We start from the raw sequence: 21,958 nt of genomic DNA, 5'->3' as shown, positions 1-21,958 counted from the left end.
TGTTTAATTAAAATGATTATTCTTCTTCGGATCTGAAGTTGTTACTGTAAACCTAATTTATGATTCAATTATTATTACTTCCTCTATTTACGTATGAATTTAGATGAATAAATGACCATTTAGCAGTACAAATTCAAGATGTCTACATTACCATTACTAATTGTTATGTCGCCTTATCTAGAGTTCAGAGCAGAGAAGGATTAAAATTATTAATTTTAAATAAAGATGGCAAACTCACAAATAAAACTTCCAATGTTGTTTATAAGGAAGTTTTCGAAATTTGTAGCCAACTTATTTGTAGCATATTTTATTCATTTTTGGCAAATCACACTTAATCCATCATATTACTGTATTTTTTTTTTATAATTACGTATTGTTGTATTTTATGTTAATTTCACTACACACATTGGTAATGCATCATCTGCATGTGTCCAACAAGAATCATGCATCAAAAATAAGAGTTTTCAAAAATCTTCATTCCTAATTAAATACTTCCCATTTACTTTGTAATTAAATAATTACAAATAAAAAAATTTATTGAAAAATTCAATATTACAATTAATAAGTTATCAAAATTAATGAAATATTATTTTATTAAATAATTAATTTTTAAATTCAATTCAAAAACAACACCCGTGGGTTCCACGGGTTTTAACCTAGTACTATTATATAAAACATATTAGGTATTTCTTGAATTTTAAGAGGTACAAATCTTATTACATGTTGCACAACCCTATAATGCTATATCATTTGATGCGTCTAATGTCACAAACTTTGGAAAGCCTAAACAAGTTTCACCTCTAAACCCTAAAATCCAACTCTTATTTTTTCGCCGCTACACCTATGAAGAACCATAATCGATTTGTTGCTCCGCACCCTTAATGCCAATATGGCCGCCGCCGGTTTACCTCACCACCACCATGACCGTTACTGCTTTTCATCTCCACCAATAAAGTTGTCGTTGTTGCTTTGTCTAACCATCACCACAAGCTTTGCTACATCAACATGGTTGTTGTTGCTTTGTCTCACCACGACCGTAGGTGACAGTAGATCTAAAAAAAGTGGTGTTGAAGAACATCAAAATTACCACCACCACAACTGCTTTGTCTTATCACCATAGATAGTACCACAACCGTGGCCGATTTCATGTACGAAGATGACTATCGTGTAAGTGCAGGGTATCATGAGGGCTTTGGGATATGATTAATTTCTTTGTGTTAGTAGATTTACTATTCTCTGTCAATGTTTATATTACAAAGTTTATTTGGAAAATAAGTGTATCTCCTTCAATTATTTTGTTACAGAAGTTGCCGAATTTTTTTTTTTGAAAATTTGTGAGCCGGCGAAAAGGTGAGCAATGGGCATCATGCAATACCATGCTACACTACTTATCATTTTCATCTTCTAATTTCATGGATCCATCGGTGACTTATTTTTCTAATGGTTATGCTTCTACTGCTTAGCAGACTTGATTTGTGGTTTTTTTAATACATTGAGTTATATATGAAACTACAAGTACCATGGTTTCTTAGGGTATTTGAGTCCGCTTGGATAGCGGCTCAGGTAACTCTAATAATTATTGCTCTCAGCTGTAGCTTATTTCTATCTAATTTTACTACGTTTTTGGTTTTACCTAATTTTTGGTGTTATTATGGTTTCTAGACCTGGCTGCATATTATACGTATATTTATTAGGTTTAATCATCATATACAAGTTTAAATTTGGTTTAATCATCTTTTTTTGATCATATGATGTTTTTGGTTCCCGTTGACACCTAAATAATTGACTCTACATTTGATTATAGAGTGAGAAGTCGATTTTATCAATGATGAGTTTTTCTATCCGACTTGAAAGACTTCATATGATTTGGTATTGGATTAAGAATATGTAGTGGTTACTTACAAGAAGGAAGTTGAATGTAAAACATACAAAAGCTTTCTTTTTTTAAGAGTGTGTGTGCGACGAAATATGTTTGGATTTAATTATCACTAGACGAATACCTGCGCGTTGCGCAGAAACACCTATATAATTGAAGTCTTTACAAATATATGTTTTTTTAAATATAACAATAACGTTATTGTTAAATTTGACATTATAATCTGTATACTAAATTGATATAATATATAGATTATTTTGAACTATATGATAATATATAAATCTATTATATCTGCATAATCTCAATTGTTTGAATGACTTCTATCAGCGAGTTACTCATGGATAAATTTAAATATAATATATGGTTTAATGTTATTTATAGTTGTTGTTATTAATAATTAATTTTTAAAATTTATTTGCTTAATGTTTTAATTTCTATCATTATAACTTGTTAAAATATCAAACATTGTTTTTTTATTTTAAAGGTAACAATGTAATTATTTATATAGATTTATTTTAACTATTTTTATTGTAAATTATTTGAAGCTACTTATTTGAAAATTTTTCATGATTATAAAAATATATTTAGAAAATATTTTAGTTAAATTGATATTACAATTTAGTTTTTGCATTTATCATTACAATTTATCATTTTTAACTATTTACAAAATATTTTTTGGTTTTTTAAGTGGAACTGAAATTTACATTTAAGTTGACACTGTAATTTTATATTTAAATTAACAATTTAAGTATTTTGTCAAAATTGTTCAAAAGTTGTAGCTTTAAATTGATAATGTTTATATATAACAACATTTTAAATATATTAAATTAAGTATAATATGTTAAAACTTAAAGACATAAGTTTATAAGTATAAGTAAATATATTATTTTAAAATTGAAATTTAGTTTATTTATGATTACACTTTGGGTTTGATATTTATTTCACCTTAATAACCAACTTATAATCATTATTAGAAATACACTACAATTTATCATTTTTGTCTATTTACAAAATATTTTTTGGGTTGTTTAAGTTAAACTAAAATTTATATTTAAGTTGACCTTATAATATTATATTTAAATTAATAATGTAACTATATTATACAAATTGTTCTAAATTGTATCTTTAAAATGATAATGGATTACATCCAACAATATATTAAAACTAATAAATTAACTATAATATGTTAAAAGTTTAAAAAAATAACTTTATAAGTAGAAGTAAATATATTATTTTAATATTGAAATTTAATTTATATATATGATTACACTTTAGGTTTGATATTTATTTAACCTTATTAACCAACTTATATTTATTATTAGAAAAAATTGAAAAGTCAAGGAAGTTTCAAATGAATGTGAGGAAAGGAAAAATGCATGTGAGTTTCAAATGAATATGATGAAAGGAAAAAATGCATCATTTATAAGTAGAAGTAAATATATTATTTTAATAAAAAACATAATTTTATAAGTAGAAGTAAAGATATTATTTTAATATTGAAATTTAGTTTATATATGATTACACTTTAGGTTTGATATTTATTTAACCTAATTACCAAATTATTATTATTATTATTATTATTATTATTATTATTATTATAAAGAAATTGAAAAGTCATGAGAGTTTCAAATGAATGTGGTGAAAGGAAAAAAGAATGGAGGTTTCAAATACATGAGATTTAAGAAAAAATGCTAGCTTTATAAGTATGTATGATTTCTTGATTATTGATTATAAGATGAACTTTATTCTTTTTATCTTTGTTTTTGTTTGTAGGTATGGATATAAATTATGCAGATTGAATCCGATAAAGCATCCTAAATCCAGGTAGTTCATTTGATACTTAGGTTCCCATTTACACTTTCAATACCATATAGTATTTTAATGATTTTATAAATTAGTTGTTTCATTTAAATTCCTCTGGATTTAGGATTGAATATACATTATGCAGATTGAATCCGATAAAGCATCCTAAATCCAGGTAGTTCATTTGATACTTAGGTTCCCATTTACACTTTCAATACCATATAGTATTTTAATGATTTTATAAATTAGTTGTTTCATTTAAATTCCTCTGGATTTAGGATTGAATATACAAAGTAATACTTTTATCTGTATGATGTCTGTGACACTTTTACTAACTTTACGGTGCTTCTTGTTTCTTATTTACTTGTTATTTAATAAAAATTCATCTTAAAACAAATTGAATTTATACAACATATTCATTTTTTGTATCAAAGTATTGCTTGCATTTTCTTTTACTTGCAATTACAGATGTGGTGCATTTGTTGTTGCTACAACTATTAGGCGAAAGAAATCTATTCACCCCTCCCTCATTTTACGGAATTATGTTATACCGTATATAAGTCGAGCTCGAGCCTAGTCAAGTTGGGACTTGGCTCAACTCGTTTGCACTCCTATATTTATGTTAAGGCTATCCGAAATGGAGTATAAACTCACACGTGAAAAAAGCTGACTTGGCAGCTCAAGGGACGTGTGAACACCGCCCTAACGCCTGGTGGTTTGGCTGTGTAGTCTCTACAAAGACGGACGAAGAAGGAGCTTGTTATTTGCTAGCTTCTTTTTGGACCGTTTGAAGCCCTCGGATTAAAAAAAAAACTTTATTTGAAGATGTGAAGTATGCAAGTCTTCAAGTGAGGAAGATGAAAGCTAGGCGTGTGTTTAATGGAAGGAGACAACATATTTTTCAATAATTGTCAACTGTGGTCCCTTAGGTTTAGGTCAAAAGCAGAACAAACCCTGTCGTTAATTTCATTCTCAAATAGGTTTTTAAAATTTGCAAATTCCACCCTAGACTTTTATATTCCTATTATTATTATTATTATTATTGTTTTTTAGTAATTTAGGTTTTAAATTTAAGTGTTTATTATGTTTTTTTTTATGTAATTTAATCATATATATATATATATATATATATATATATATATATATATATATATATATATATATATATCGTACATTGGTAACCATTTCCAATGTCTACTGAGTTGGGTTGGTGGTAGAACTGACGTGACGCTGAGTTGACAGCGTTTTTACGATGACTTGGCTGTGACCACTCTTCACAGCTTAACCACTAATTTTTAACCATTTCAATGATAATGCATCGAAAATAACTCATATAATTAAATAATCACGGTTTGAAACTAATTATATAATTAAATTCTTAAAAAGGACTTTTTCTGTATGGCTCAAAAAAAGTTTTTATATATAAATTGAAACCATAGTGATTCTATTTTATTTGGTAATTAAAAAAATATTTTTTTTTCTTATAAAAATATTTTTTTTTGAAAACTTTTTTTATATATTAATAGTTTTTTCTAAAACTTTTACAAATGTGAATAATTAAAAAAAATAATAATAATAAAATAATTGTTTTCCAGACAAATAATTGAAAATATAGTCGGTTTTCTGAAAATTTCTCATATAAATACTTACTACTATATAAACAAGGGAAAATGACTTAGGAGGGTAACTACCTTTTATCCGTGTTCACATATTGACAACTTCTTTTTTGTATATAATAAAGCAACTAACTTGTTTTAACTGTTTAAATTACACCTCGGCTAATACCTGTTTTAACCGGTAACTCAAAAGGAAAATGAATTAGGAGGGTAACTACCTCTTATCCGTGTTCACATATTGGCAACTTATTATTTTTTGTATATAAGAAATCAACTAACTTGTTTTAACTATGTAACATCCCAAAATCATGACCAAAAATTTCGTTTTTAATTTAATACTGAAACCATAATTCTCAAATGATTAATTTAATACTCCGGCATTGGGCCTCGCCTGACATTAGGCCCCGCCTGACATCGAGCCCCACTCGGTATACATATCTGTCTCTCTTAGGCCCCGCCTGTCTCCGGTCCCCGCCCGCTAAACACATACAATCATATAACATGCTAACACATAAAGAAATATACTATACTGTATCCTTGTCCTAAGAAACATACTCTGCTAATAATGAGATATGGAACTTCATCCATACTCAGCTAGTTCCAGCCAAGACTTCAGTAGTGCAAGGTGAGTCTCCTCACTATGTGAATGGGTCTAAGGCCATAATGCCAGCCCATGTAGTCTATGAGTAGGAAGACCCGGGGGTTAGCCTTAGGCATTGTATGCTAGTATGTTATTCCGGACCAAGGTCTGATGTCGGGCGGGTGCCCGAGGAATGTTTGCATGTTAGATTATACTTGTTGTCTGTGTGATACTTGTATGTGCATGGTAGAGAGGTGAGTGTGAGCGAGGTCCCGTATCTCATCACTAGCTGAGTACGGACGATGTTACGTATCTCATTATTAGCAGAATATGTTTCTTAGGACAGGGATACAATAGAGTATATTTCTTTATGTGTTAGCATGTTATATGATTGTATGTGTTTAGCGGGCGGGGCCCGAAGACAGGTGGGGCCTAAGTGAGACAGATCTGTATAGCGAGCGGGGCTTGATGCCAGGCGGGGCCCGATGCCGGAATATTAAATTAATGGTTTGACAATTATGGTTTTACTATTAAATTAAAAACAAAATTTTTGGTCATGATTTTTGGGATGTTACACAGTTAAAACAAGTTAGTTGAATTCTTATGTACAAAAAATAAGAAGTTGACAATATGTGAACACGGATAAGAGGTAGTTACCCTCCTAAGTCATTTTCCCTTTGAGTTACCTGTTTTAGCCGGTAATATTGGTGTAATTTAAACAGTTAAAACAAGTTAGTTGCTTTATTATGTACAAAAAAGAAGAAATTGCCAATATGTGAACATATGTGAACACGGATAAGAGGTAGTTACCCTCCTAAATCATTTTCCCTATAAACAATTGCACATACAATCACACCCAATGATGTATAAATGACAACTTATATTATCCACAATGTGAGTTTTTCAAACCAAAAGCTTTAAAAAATTTTAAAAATTTTGAAAAATATATCCAAGAAGCTTTTTCAAGGATTAAAGTATTTTTAAAAAGCCGATAGATCTATCAACTTTTGTGATATGTCTTTTAATGACTGTGGTCGATTTCATAGTTTTTATACAAAAGTATATATATATATATATATATATATATATATATATATATATATATATATATATATATATATATATATATATATATATATATATATATATATATTGTAAGAATATAAGAGATGTTTCTTTTTCCTTCATAAAATAGCTACTTAAATCTTTTGAATCGTGATGCCCCTACAACTGTACCAACATGGACCCAAATTCACATGGTTATTATCATGACAAACTATTGGCGCCAAAACGTGAAGAGAAAAAGGGTCTACTCATTATCCATCAGATCTTTCGCTTTCATCAATCAAAACGCACAACCACCCCCAATCCAAAAAATATCTCCGATTGATAGATATTTGCAAATTTGATTGAGCAAAATATCTTTGAAGCTATTTTTTATTCTATAAAATCTTCAAAAAATCAAGTCGATAATCATTTAATAAAATGGAAGCGGGTAACAGCAGGCCAAACAGGAGCGATGCTCATTTGTCGAAAGAGGAAGAGGCGAAGATCGAAGGGGAAACAAGAGACTATTTCGATGGGTTAGCTCCCAGGCGTCATACGAAGCCACAACGCAGTGAGTATTCCTCGAAATATGTTGATGGTTTGGGTTTGCCCAACGATGAAGATGATGGTGTTAGCCCTGAGTATCTAGAGTTTCAACATCTTGAACAAAATTCTGAGGTTTGTTCTTTGTTTTGTATATTATTTGAGTTTTAATTATAATAAGCTTTTATTATGTTCTGACTTTTTAGTTTTGTAAATAGTCAATTGTATAGATATAATTAGAAATTAGAAGAACTACAAATTGTATTTACAAATATCATATTCAATTTCGTTTTATTCCCAAATATCATACAATCTAATAACTTGTTTACCCTAATCATTCCATTCTGTTCAATTAAAGAGACTAATTACCAAATGTCTAAAATACTCCTGATTCAACTGGACTTGTCAAATAGTTGAAACTTTATCCTTTGGGCTTTAGGTGTGTATACATAATTACTAGGGGTTCACTTTTAGGGTGTGTTTTTCAAATTCATCCAAAAAATGTTTTAAAAACATTTAATAATGACAAAATAAGGAAAATTTTCTTCTTCTTCGAATGATTTTTTTTTGTTGTTGCAGAAAATTGTTTATACAGGTAAGGATGTGAGTGATGAGTTTGTGGAAACGGAATATTACAAGGATCTTAATGGTGTTGACAAGCAACATCACACGGTATATAATATTATAATAATATAATATATTTCCCTTTTTATCTTAATAAAAATGTGTCATTAACTTTTCTTTAACGTTATATTTGGCTATCTATCGCTATATAAACAATAAAAGGGCCAAATGCAATAAAAAGCAACATACTTTCTATTTTATTCTTATCATAACATTGAACTTTATTTTTTATTATTTCAAATTATTCTTAGTATAAAATTTTCTTAGTATCATGACATACAAAATTTTGGGTTAATGCTTTATAAGAGTAATAAACTTTATCACGTAGACACATTTAGTCAATTATATATATATTTTTTGTACATGTATGACCATTAAGTTTAATGGTCATATGTGAACAAAAAAAAGTTTAATGGTTATATGTGTACAAAAAAAAGGATACTGACATAAAAACCCTTTAGTTTTTCAAAAAAAATACGGTTTTACCATTACATCACTTTTTTCTCCTTAAAATTGTAACTTTGCAAGTTTTATTTTTCTACTTTTGCTCTTGTTACCTATGATGACATGTGTTAAAAGGTTCTATTGTAATGTCATTGTCCACATTGGATGCACATAAGCTCTTAAAGAAATTTTAAACCAGGTTTTTCATGTCAATATAATCGTATCCACATCAGATTTGCCATGTCAGCAAGCAAAATATATAATGGAATGACTAGTACAATAGGTAATTTTTCTAAAGCACAATGCCCTAATAAGGAATAATTATAGATTACAATGGGTACAATACGATAATAAAAGAAAACGCATAAAAAAACACCATATTTGCCTCTTTTTTGTTGTGTTTTTTCATAAAAGTTTACAAAATTATGATTGTTGATGTTGCAGACAGGAACGGGGTTCATCAAAGTAGATGACACAAATAAGGCTGGCTTTGAGTTAGGCTCTGAATCTGAAAATGCCCATCATGCTTCATGTAAGGGGAATCCAGCCACTAATGAGTGGACCCCAGCACCCGCTGACATGGTAAAACTGAAATTAACTTTATTTTTTTTTATAAAGATTAATATTTGAAAGAGATTTTGGTGAACTTTCTTTTTCAGGGATCTTTTGTCTCTGATAAACCTCAAAGGAGCGATAATTGAAATGGATGAATTAATTGCTTCAGATGTTAAAACTGAATAGCAAGACAAGTAGATGAGAAACAAGTTTTGTGAATTGTGGGTGTATTCTATTTCCAGTTGAAGTTTATGTGTAGTTTTGTTATGAGGTTGAAACTAAGATGTGTTGTGTTATAAGCATATATAATATGTTGCTGGATTTTTCACTAGCATGGAATGATTCATATGTCACAAAGCATGTCATTGAGTAAGATTTTGTTGGGTTAATGGATCCTTGAACAAAATGTCAAACCTTTCAATTGTGACAATGACTTAATATTTGAAGGCAATAAGTGTAACTTAACAATTCAATTGAATTGGGTAACGTACACGGAAGAGAGTGCATTAATGGTGGTAGAGGTTCACCACACTCTATGGAATTAATTGATGGTTAGAACTCTATATAGAGTTAAGTGAACCCGACAAATATGATAGAACAACATACACTACATAGAAATGTTTGTGAAGTAGTTTATTTTTGACTTTTTGTGCAGAGCCTTTCGTTTGGCAGCCAAAAAATACGAGTGGTATATTATAGTGATCGGATTACAAGTGCAATTTAGCCTTGTATGATTGTAATTTTCTTGGTGATAATAAAATCATCTCTCTCTCTCTCTCTCTCTCTCTCTCTCTCTCTCTCTCTCTCTCTCTCTCTCTCTCTCTCTCTCGTAGATGTTGGTCAGATTAGACCAAACCGCTTTAAATATTGTGTTCATTTTTGGTTTGCAGTTTTTTAGTAGTTTTATTCGGTGAGTGTTACTGAATTCATTTATCGTTTTGTCTGAAGCCGCTTAACTTGTTTTGTTGAATTCCCAACAAACTGGTATCAGAGCTATGGTTGAAGATGAGAAAGTTAAGATCGACAAATTTGATGGTCAAGATTTTGGTTTCTGGAAAATGAAAATAAAAGATTATCTCTACGAGAAGAAGTTACACCTACCGTTGTCCAAAAGGAAACCATAAACGTTGGAACATGAGGGCTAGGATCTGTTAGATCGGCAGATTCTTGGGTGCTGTTTGTTTTTTGTAAAAAATCTCTTCAGACCTCTTACTGTTTGCTGCGCGGCGTAGCACACACGCAACACTTTTAATCTCGCAGTTGTTTGTTTTTTAGAAGTCTTCAGAGTAAAAAACTTTTGCGCGTGTTCTGTTTGGCGGAACACTTGTATTGCCTTTTCCAACCTCTTCTTCTTCTTTTTTTTGGCTGAATTCTTGATTATATGTTGCTGAAATCTTATTTTACTTTTTTTTTTTTTTTTTTTTTTTTTTTTTTTTTTTTCGTTTTTTGTTTATTCTTGTTGATTTTTTTTTTTTCTGATTTTTAATATTGAATAATGATAATTTCTTCATGAAATATCATTATTTTTTGCTAAAATATCTTATTTTTTTTTTTGTTGAAATATCATTATTTTTTGTTGAAATATCATTACTTTTTGCTGAAATATCATAAATTTTTGCTGAAATGTCATACATTATTAATTTTTCGGTATTAAAAAACTATTCCGGTTTATAAAATCAGTTTATTTTAAATTTTTACTATCTACAGAAGCATGCAGATGTTAAACAACAAACACGCTTCTTATTATAGTCTGCAGCCGTTTGGTTCATCTCTTCTACTGCAGAGGGTTGCAAATGTAATGTTCGGTTCCTGGTATGTATTTAATTAAAAATTTATTCACTTTTGTATAGAAACTCGACAAGTTGGACGCCCCAAACTCGTCGAGTAGGAATGGAATTGGACGCGGGTTGTAAAGTCGACTCGACGAGTTGAGAGCCTCAACTCGATGAGTAGGACTGACAGACTAGAACCCTAATTTTCAGGGTTTGCACCCTATTTAAACACCTAAACTTCCTTAGGTTGGCCTCATTTACAGCCTCCAAGTCCCAAACCCAAAATTTCGAAACCCTAATGCCTTGTGTGAGCTTGTGAGTCATTTTTTAGAGAAAACTTATGTATTTGAAGCTTGTGGAAGAAGGGCAAGCTTGAGAGCCCAACAGGAAGCTTTTAGATCCAGAAACTTCACTCCATTTGCAGCATTTTCTGGTAAGCAAGTCTCAAACTTGCTTAATGATTATTTATATCTCTTCATTTTCACTTTTATTGGGTTTTGGTCCAAGTAGCATGGTCCTTGGGAATGGACGTCCCAAGTGAGGATACTTCCAAATTTAGGACCTTGGAGGGCTTTCATGGCATAAAGGTATAAACTTTATGACCATTGAAGCCCCATGCAAGCTTTAAGATGTCATTTTGGCATTTTAAGCTCCAAAAGGCCATTCATGGAGAGAAAGTTAGAGACTTTACATGTTCATGTAGTGTCTAGGGTCTAGATCTCAATTTGTATGCCTTAGCTTGAAGTATTAATGGCTTTTGGATCATGATCTAGGTCTTAAAGAGTTAGGGTTTGAGCTAAATCCATTAAGGAAGGGCATTAACGGGTAAAGTTGGAAACTTTACCCTTAAAAAGGATATTTTCAGTATGGAGCTTAGATCTGAAGGATAGGAGCTTCATCCATTAGGAAGGACTTATCAGACTGAAGAACTCGACGATTTCATAGAGGAACTCAACGAGTGGGGTCGAAGTGTCTCGATTCTGTAAAAGGGAAAAACTCAATGAGTTGAATGGAGAAGTCCCGATTCTGTGGATAGGAGGAACTCGACGAGTTATGAAAGAACTCGACAAGTTGGATCGCGATTTTAGGGTTTATGATTCATGGAAATCGACGAGTTGATGGGCCAACTCGGCGAGTTGAGTCAACCCAGATAGTTGACTTTGACTTGACCAAAATTGACCCTTAAGGGGGGTTATGAGTATGAAAGGGTAATGAAATCTTTTATGTGTGGGAGTTTGAGTGGGGTTGATTTCAGAGCCGATGACAGTTCAGCTACTTCACAACATTTGAGGTGAGTTACCTTCCAGTAGAAGTGGGTCGAAGGCACCAATGCCGACCCATTAGTAGTTGATTATAGTTGAGATGATTGTCTTTGTGATAATTGTCTGTTATGCTTTATGTGCCAATGTGATATGTGCATATTTATACAACATATCCTGATATTATAATTACTTTTATGCTCTTATTAGAACAAAAGATACTTAATTTGCTATGAATCGTGTTGCAGGTATTAAAAGACTCGTTTAAGCAAAAAGGAAGCTGGAAGCTGGATTAAAGAAGCTTGGAGTTGAAAGTTTGGACTAGAGCTCTAAAATGAAGGAAAATATGCTCAACACGTCGTGGTAATATCTGCCACGACGTGGTGACTTGAAGATTCCCGATCAGATTCGATGACGTGTAGAATACGGGATAAACACAATCACCACGTCGTGGTGTACCTACCACGACGTGGTGCCCTGCTTTCGGGAGAAGTATAAATATCTCACATAAACCTCCGAATGGGGACTTTTGGCTCTGGATAATTCGAAGTTTTTTAAGGCAAAGGCACTGGAATTAAGCATTGGTGAAGAGAATTGTTATTGAGATTTAAAAAGCAATCATGATTGTTTGAATGAAAAGTATGAACACAAGAAGTAAATATTAATCAGATCTTATATTGATAAGGAACTGATTACAGAACTAAGCAGAGAAAACTTGCGAGTGATGAATCACTCGTTCATCTGATTCTCTACTTCTAACCTCAGTCCCTATTTATAGGAAACCTGAGTGTACAAAAAATATACTAAGTCTTGAACTATATGCTTCGCACAAAAGAAGACTTAGTAAAATAACTAAAAATGCGAAACTAAAGAAACAGACACTTCGACTTTTACAACATTTAGTCTCTACATTCTCCCCCTTTATAAACAGTCGAAACTATTCAGTTTGTAAGATGCTGAATAGCTGAGTGCATTGTTCTCCGGATTTCTGAATACCAGGTGATTATCTTTTTAAGTCCCTTCTTGTCTCCTTCATTGTTCTTTGCACAATTATTCATACGAACAATAAAGTTCGTATATTGCGAAGTGGTGTATCTTTCTATCTCTGAGACTTTGAACAAAAACTTCTTGGGCGTCCCTTTCGTATCTTTTCCTGCGAAAACCATTCCAAAAGGTTTAAGGCATATTTCTCCATCTGCATACTTCCTTAACTCTGTTTGAGGCAAGGTTGATTCTCAAGAGACTGTAACTTTTCTTCCAAGATCCAGAGCAAGTTCTTTATCAGTCAACGCCAAGCAATCATAGTAGTTATCTATGAATATCTTGATATGTGTGAAACCAAATCTGAACACATCAGTATCATGTCCTTTCAGCTTGTTTTCTTTCATCTCTTTGAGAATAGATGCCACTTGAATGAGATCATTTAGATTCATCAAGGGAAAATCAGCAATGGTGAAATCAAAAGCCTTGTTGTCTGCACGAACCACAAAATATCGAAAGTTTTGAAGCATGTTCTTGAACATAACATCCTTCTTGATTGTTAAAACTTTCTTGATTTTCATTAAGGACCAAACTTCCTCTTGATCCTTCACAAGTACAGCATGAAATCTGATCTTCAAGTAAGTGTATTCATCAGCATTATCAAAATTTCCACTTATCTTGTACTGCGCCGTAATAAACATCATTTCGTTTATTGGAAAATCAAGTTGGCTTCTGTCTGAGTTCGCAACATCATAACTCTTTCTAGGCTTCTTCTCAAATTCATACAAGTGATTCCCCAACACTTTGGACTCAATAGTTTCATAAGAATATAACTTCGCAGGATCACCCTTGTTCATTGTTGGTGGATCATTTGCTCTTTGCCTCATAATACTTTGCACTTGTCTTAACCTTTCCATTTCAGCTTCTGCCTCTACTTTCTTTTCTTCTATTGATTTTTCAACAACCACCTCTTTTCCTTTTCTAGTATCCTTTATTTGAGGTTTCGCACTCGAACTTCCTCCTTCAGTTGAACCAATGATAATTCCTTTAGTAATTGGCTTTTTTGTTGCTATTGTTGAAGGAATTGGTTTCGTGATTATAGGCAGAGATGTTTTAAGCTGAGTTGAATGAATCTTCCCAACTGTTTTCGCATCCTCTCCTTCCTTTTATTTCTTCCCCTTGCACCCCTATGAAAGCAGGCGGGGCATTCTTTGGCAAAAGCGAAGTAAAATTGGTAATCGGGGCCAACACCTTCTAGATAGCTTGCTCTAAAGTGTTGACTTTGAGAGTTAAGAATTCGGGTGTAAGAATTGATTGTTGAGAAGGCTGCGAAACACAACTTTTTAATTCAGTGGCCAACTGAATCAATTTTGAAAACTGCTCCTTATTCTCTTGATGCATGGCTTCAATCATTTAAGCAGACGGTTGATAATCAGTAGCAAGCTTGGTCAGTGCTTCATCAATAATATCAACACGTTTTTGTACTTCAAAACTTTGCGAATGAATGTCTTGAAGCTCCTTTGTAATTTCGTTCTTCAACTCCTCAATTTTGAAATTTACGTCTTCCCTGACCTTCTTAACATCCTGTACAAAAATAACATGACGTTCTTTTGTAACATTTTTCAATTCCTTAACAACATTATCAAACGATTTTCCTTGAGCTTGAATGCGAAGCTCATTGTTCTTGTCAGAATGATCCACTTTCTCAGTTATTCTTTTCTCCGCAGCTTTAATCATCGACTCAACCTCTAAACCCGAAATTGAAGATTTAGTACCCGAATCGGCTTGTGATTGAATTATAGCATTTAACTTTCAATTCAGGATTTTGAATTGCTCTCCTGACATAAGCATATGGTCAGGTATTTCCTCCTCCTCTGAATCAAAGTGTATGGCTTCAAACATTCCTCCAAAACCTCCTCCTTCAGTTTCTTCATCAGACTGAGCTTGCAAATTTATAGGTTGTGGTTTTTCAGGTGATTGAGATAGGAATAATGTGGTAAAGGGATGTTTTAAAGGATGATCAAATATGGATGATGTGGTTGTGCTTGTATTCGGAAGAGAAAATGGTGGTAATGAAGTGGATAAGTTGATTGGCTCTGTAAGGTCAATATTCGTGATAGGTGTTCCCGTATCAGATACGTTAACAACCTTATCAGAAAGAATTTCCTCCTCTTGAACTGATTTGTTTGGAACAATTTCAAGTGGAATGGATGTGGTGGTGAAAATTTGCGAAGTGATAGGAAGAGAAACATTTACCATTGTGGAAATGGAAATTGGTGGAGTCTCTGGAACTACTTCATCGTCTGATGATTCATTGCGAATAATCAGCTTTTGTTTCTTGTAGAGCTTTTGAGAAATATGCTTTGCAATCTCTTGAGCTCTTTTTCTCTTTGAACCAGGAGAAACAGGAGTCGGAACGTCTCTAAACATAGCCCCCTTACTACTCACCTCAGTTTTGCGAATAGTAGGAGAAGTAGTTGTTGTCTATGATGATTTGCGAAGCTTCTTTAATACCCCTGACTTTGTGGGTATTATCTCCTTAGTAGTTTTAGGAGAAAGCTCATCTTTCGCAACTTCTTCATGTTTTTCTTCCTTTGTAGTTTTCTTCTTCTTCTTTGAGGACTCTCCACTAACTTCAAAAAGTATTCCAGTTCGCACATTTGGATCAAAAGTCTTCATGTAGCGAACTAAAACTTTGTGTGTAGATGCGACCTTGCGAAGCATTGCATCAGGAATTCTTGCAACACTTGTGAAGATATTTTCATCATCTTCAACCACTTTTGGAAACTGATATAATGAGAATTCTGCAACATCTGCTCCTTTAGGAACTGGAATACCCTCCTTCGCATAAACTTTTTCAAGAATTAAGCTCCAGTACCGTGCACAAGAAATTCCCTTATCCGCATTAGTGTTTTCTAAACTTTTGATGAACTCCTTCCAAAGTTGTGTTCCATAATCAACACTAAGATCATAGTAGAGACCCATTACTATTGCATACACCTTCATTCTTCCACTGTCTAGACCAACAGTCCTTCCTGTTAAACACCATAGAAAGATTCCGAAAAGAAAGTTCCACATGCAAGGCAAGCCTGATTTCCTGAAATCACTTATCTTTTCAAGAGTGGGTTGATGTCCCATCTCATTAAACATGAAGATAATTTAGGAATTGATAGGTTTAAAGAACCGTGGGTTATGGGGTATATTCAGAAAGTCAATGAACATGTTCTTGGTCAGACGAACCCTTTTTGTTGTTCATAAGATTGAAAGTGATGATGTCAGTTGAATAGTTGTATGACGCAGTTGATGCCGCCATTGACAACCAGGTCATCGGAACAGGAAAAGAACTGAACATAGCAGTTGATAATGGTGACCTTTTCAGTGAAACAATCAGCATCTTCAATTCTTCTGGGTAGGATGAAACATGAGGATCAACTTGGTAGTTTGTGCTTTGAATCTTCATAAGAGACTGTGAAACAACTTCTTCGGTGTTGGATTGAGTAGTAGCCATTGTTAGGGTTTGAAGACGATGAAGAATCAGAGAATTTGAGAATTTTTTAGTTTGATCGCGTAACTGTATAAGACACTCTTGAATCCCCTTTTATATGTAACCCTTATGGATTTGAATTTGAAGCGGGATGCATTTAATGATATCCGATGTGGCACCTTGAAAATCGGACCATTACTGCGAAAAGTTAGCCATGCGTCAAAAAGCAGCTGTCATTTCTCCTAGAAAATCGGGCAGAATACCAGACGTCATGGATACACAGCCTGTCATTATTCCCTTTATTGAATTGTAACCGTTAGAACCCTTCGCATGGAGGCAAGTCTCTTTCACTTTTGGGATGAAAAGCGAAGTCATATGCCAGACTTGCGAAATCTTCAGCCTAAGTTGGTATTACTTAGAACCTCAAGGATTTCATGAGTGCATGTGAGTCAAAGAAATAAGATAAGAAACACGTTAATTTTTTTTTTTTTGGAATTCAGTGATGTCAAAAATGCAATTTGACACGAAGACAGTTAAACCCCAGGCAAATGTTGCTTCGTTAATCATCAAGAGAGATGATCAACAACTTGTGTATGTTCCCGTGAATTACAATTGAATACTTTTTGATAAGTATCAAAGGGCTTCTTTTAAAATTTATTCTTGGGTTGGTTTAAAATTTCGTTACATGTCAACCTAAACATAAGGTGATAAATTGTAACAGAAATTACTTGTATGACCAGTGTAGTCAGTTACAAGTCAGCTTTGAAAATATTTATCATGACTAAGACCTTCAAATGAAACTCTCACAGAAATCATATTCATAAAAAAATTTATGTACTGGATCTTATTGGGTTACAAACATCGTGGGTTGCGAATGTTTGATCAAGACCACTCATGTGAATTGAATATGATTTGGAGTTTCGAATTTTGGTATTGAAACAAAAGTTTCATCAATATCTGGAACAATGTTCCCCATCAATTCCTTAAGTTGTAAGATTTTTGGGTTTCACCTTCATCATGGACTCATGATGTTAGATCATTAACACAAAATTTTTGTATATCTAGGTCGTGATTGGTTTGATCAGAGACCGCTCGGACATACGTCTTTGTGTGTGATTTGTGTGAAGAATTTTGTGATGAAAAAGATTGGTTATAAGATCGAATGTACCTCTGTTATTTGTGGACCAAACAGAAAACTCTTTACTCGTATGAGAAGAGTAAGGTAGCTCTTTTGACTAATGCGAATATAAGCCTAATTGGGAAGAAATTTTCATGAGATAATTTCATTAAGGCTTTTGTTTCTCACACATTGAGTCATATGAGGCTTGGGTCAACATGCTGCAACATGCTTCTAGGGACATCCTAACTAGTACAAAGTTGAAAGAAATAATACCTTCCCATAGAAACATATAAGCATGACCTCTTCGCATTAAGCTCTTGACTAAAACTAAAAACACAAAACTTAAAGAACAAGGTTAAAAAAAATATTTTTGTGGTTTTTGGATTTTTCGAAAATAAAAACATAACAAAATAAAATCTTTTTGGATTTTTAGATTTTCAAAAATAAAAAAAAAAACAAAAGAAAATATTTTTGATTTTTCAAGTTTTTCAAAAAAAAATTAAATTGAACCTTAGTTACCAGATGCGCGAATGCGAAGCAATGCGAAGCCTCTTAATGAACAGTAACTTCTGAATGATTTTGACTCAGAGCTGCTGAATGATCCTTTCATTCTTGAGTTATTGATTTTGTAACTGAATTCACATCGATCATCCCCAAACCTGCTAAAATTCTTACAAATGATTTTTCATCAAGAGGTTTAGTAAAAATATCAGCAAGTTGTTCAGTGGTTTTAACAAAATGTATCTCAATGTTCCCATCTTCCACATGATCTTTGATAAAATGATATCGAAGAACTATGTGTTTTGTCTTTGAGTGTTGTACTGGATTATGACAAATGCGAATTGCACTTTGAGAATCACAATACAAGGGAATCTTTTTCATATTTATAGCATAATCACGAAGTTGACTCTGAATCCAAATGATTTGCGAAGTGCAAGCAGCAGCTGAAATATATTCAACCTCAGCAGTGGATATAACAACACAAGTTTGCTTCTTCGATTGCCAACTAACCAATTTCCCATCCAATAGTTGACACCCACCACTTGTACGTTTTCTATCCAAAGTACATCCTCCTAGACCAAAATCTGAAAAAGCTTGAATGAAAAATACCGATTTTGAAGGATACCAAAGTCCTAACAAAATTGTCCCTTTAAGATAGCGAAAAATATTTTTCACTGCAGTTAAATGAGGTTCCCTGGGATTAGCTTGATACCTAGCACAATTACATACCGAAAACATAATATCATGTCTGCTTGTAGTTAAGTACAATAAAGACCCTATCATGCTTTGATATAGAGTTAAATCAACTGCAGGAGTATCTAATGAAGGAGTAAGTCTTGTTGTAACAACGCAAATTTTCAAACAAAATTTTCCTTTTAAAAATAGAGTATTTTTTTATTCAAAACAAGGCATAAATAATTTAAGTGTCATGTCAAATACAAACTGTCTAAATCCCAAGATCATAAAAACATTCTTCAGTGTGTACTGATCACGCCGGCGCCTTCCCACGGTCCTCGCTAGTACCTGAAACACATCCATATCAACTGTAAGCATAAATGCTTAGTGAGTTCCCCAACATACAACTTACGCACATACGCCTTTCCAGGCCCTGACCTTCCGGTCCTCAGCACAACGCCTTCCGGCCCATAACATAATCGCCTTCCGGCCCATAACATATTGCCTTCCGGCCCACATAACATACATAGCACATATAACAAATAACTTACCACATATAGCATACATATCACATATCATATTTGACCTTCCGGTCACACAGTCAAACCCTTCCGGGTACAGTATAGTGAGAAGACTCACCTCGTAAATGCTGAAAGTTAGCAAATCCTGAAATCACTCGTGCACAATCCGTCGAGCTACAACCTCCCTATAACATCACATATTTCTCATTAACACTTATATCTTCTAAGTGTGACTGTCCCTAAGAAGTCAGACTTAGATCAACTCTGGTCAACGGTCAACGGTCAACGGTCAACTTGACCGGACTCGACGAGTGCAAAGGCGACTCGGCGAGTCTAGACGTCCTCCCCAACTTTCCCTGCTGTTCCCTTTCTACTCGTCGAGTATCCCTCTTGGCTCGACGAGATCCTCGTGGAGGAATCGCGGGGCCACCCCGACTCCACTCGCCGAGTCTGAAGAACAGCTCGACGAGTTCCATTCAATCTCCAAGCTACTCGCCGAGTCTGTTCGTCGGACTCGGCGAGTCCCTGCCATGCAGTCGATCAGACTGCTTCCTGAGATACGTATTGTCCCGAAATACACAAGCATGGGACCTTCTGGACCTCTAAAGGTCCTAATACAGGGTTATAGTTGTTTGGGTAACAAGGTACTAATCCATCTAATCCCCAAATGGGTTCTATAACCCTAAATCCATGCACACATCAACATAACAGAAAAGATCCGAAATATTACCTGAATAACGCACTCTCTGTGTCCCCAAACCGCAGAACTCGAATCCCTTGCTGTTCCTTTAGCCAAAACTCTTCTCCTCCTTGCACAACAATTTCCTCAAGGCCCTAGTATCCTTCAATCTTGCTCTAGATGCCCACAGCCGTTTAGGGTTCTTCTCAGTCGACTAAAGACGAACAATGACGGCCTATAAGTGCATTATATACGTTCCAAAACTAAACGGCTAGGGTTTCCGCTGAACAGCGTAGACTCGCCGAGTCCATAATGGACTCGTCGAGTCCAGTCGCGGACCCGCGACCCAGTCTGTGGTCCTACTCGGCGAGTCTGGCTCCAACTCGCCGAGTCCCCTCCTGAAACACCCCAAAAACAATATTATAAAAATACCTGAAATTCCGGGCTGTTACAACTCTCCCCCACTAGGACTAGACTTCGCCCTCGAAGTCTCACTCTGTAAATAACTCCGGATGTTGCTCCCGCATCTCACGCTCCGGTTCCCAAGTCATCTCCGATCCTTTCCGGTGTTGCCACTGCACAACCACTAGAGGTACCTCCTTGTTCCTCAGAACCTTGATCTTCCGATCCCTGATGGCCACTGGTCTCTCGGCATAATTCAGGCTCGCATCCACCTGAATATCCTCCAATGGAACCACTGCCGACTCATCGGCTATGCACTTCCTCAATTGCGACACATGAAAAGTGTCGTGGATCTGTCCCAACTCTGCTGGCAACTCCAACCGATAGGCTACCCGGCCTATCCTTGCATTCACACGAAATGGCCCAATATACCGGGGTCCCAACTTGCCCCTCTTCCTGAATCGAATCACTCCTTTCCAAGGAGAGACCTTCAGGAGAACGAAGTCGCCGACCTGAAATTCAAGCTCGGATCGGCGCCTGTCTGCATAACTCTTCTGTCGGCTCTGGGCGGTCAATAACCTCTGTCTAACTTGCTGAATCTGCTCTGTCGTCTGAAGCACGATCTCTGTGCTGCCCATCACTCTCTGTCCCACCTCTCCCCAGCAAATGGGGGTCCGACACCTCCTACCATACAACAGCTCAAAAGGTGGCATACCAATGCTCGAATGATGGCTGTTGTTGTAGGAAAACTCTGCTAAGGGTAAATATGCATCCCAGCTACCCCCGAAGTCTAACACACACGCTCGAAGCATGTCCTCCAGCGTCTGAATCGTCCGCTCGCTCTGACTGTCTGTCTGGGGATGGTATGCAGTACTAAAATGCAATTTAGTACCCAGCTCCTCATGGAATTTCTTCCAGAACCTGGAAGTGAAGCGCACATCACGGTCTGAAACAATCGAGATCGGCACTCCATGCCGAGATACCACTTCTCTCACATATATCTCTGCCAACTTCTCCGCTGAAGAACTCTCGCTGATGGCAAGGAAGTGTGCACTCTTCGTCAACCTATCCACAATCACCCAAATTGCGTCAACTCCCCTAGCAGTCTTTGGCAATTTGGTGATGAAATCCATAGTGATCTGTTCCCACTTCCACTCGGGGATCTCCAATGGCTGTAACTTGCCATGCGGTCTCTGGTGCTCGGCCTTAACCCTACGGCAGGTCAAACACCTCTCAACGAACCATGCTACGTCCCTCTTCATACAGGGCCACCAATACTCTTTCCTCAAATCCAAATACATCTTCGTAGCACCGGGATGGATCGAGAATTTCGATCTATGAGCCTCTTCCATCAAAGTAATACGCGTACCGCCCACGAACGGTACCCAAATCCGACCCTGAAACGTCATAAGCCCTCGTCCATCCTTAACGAACTCTGAAATTAGCCCCACAACCCGCTCTTTCTTCTGCATCTCT

At 34.8% G+C, this 21,958-nt stretch overlaps 1 protein-coding gene across 2 annotated transcripts; it reads left to right on the top strand.

Moving 5' to 3' along the window:
• Positions 1–7,326: 7,326 nt before the first annotated feature.
• On the top strand, positions 7,327–9,419 carry LOC145069074 (uncharacterized). 2 transcript variants are annotated; one of them, XM_079016051.1, is made up of 4 exons: positions 7,341–7,600; positions 8,045–8,137; positions 8,978–9,115; positions 9,193–9,419. In XM_079016051.1, exons 1-4 carry the CDS (start codon positions 7,361–7,363, stop codon positions 9,232–9,234), a joined length of 513 nt encoding a protein of 170 aa, XP_078872177.1. In that variant the 5' UTR covers positions 7,341–7,360; the 3' UTR covers positions 9,235–9,419. The 2 variants fall into 2 exon arrangements, with proteins under 2 accessions (XP_078872179.1, XP_078872177.1); XM_079016053.1 differs by lacking the exon at positions 8,045–8,137 and having other exon boundaries at positions 7,327–7,600.
• The last annotated feature ends 12,539 nt before the right edge of the window (positions 9,420–21,958 follow it).

The sequence above is a fragment of the Lactuca serriola genome, chromosome 8 (assembly GCF_051521515.1).
Source record: "Lactuca serriola cultivar US96UC23 chromosome 8, Lser_US96UC23_V15, whole genome shotgun sequence".
Taxonomy (NCBI): domain Eukaryota; kingdom Viridiplantae; phylum Streptophyta; class Magnoliopsida; order Asterales; family Asteraceae; genus Lactuca; species Lactuca serriola.
The sequence above is the reverse complement of the archived record's forward strand: the minus strand, read 5'-3'. Positions and strand labels throughout refer to the sequence as shown.

Bases quoted from the DNA above. Each gene is read 5' to 3' on its own strand.
- LOC145069074 (XM_079016051.1), top strand. From the start codon at position 7,361: ATGGAAGCGGGTAACAGCAGGCCAAACAGGAGCGATGCTCATTTGTCG. The intron at 8,138-8,977 runs GTATATAATATT...TTGATGTTGCAG, and splicing joins TTGACAAGCAACATCACACG to ACAGGAACGGGGTTCATCAA. The intron at 9,116-9,192 runs GTAAAACTGAAA...TTTCTTTTTCAG, and splicing joins CCCCAGCACCCGCTGACATG to GGATCTTTTGTCTCTGATAA.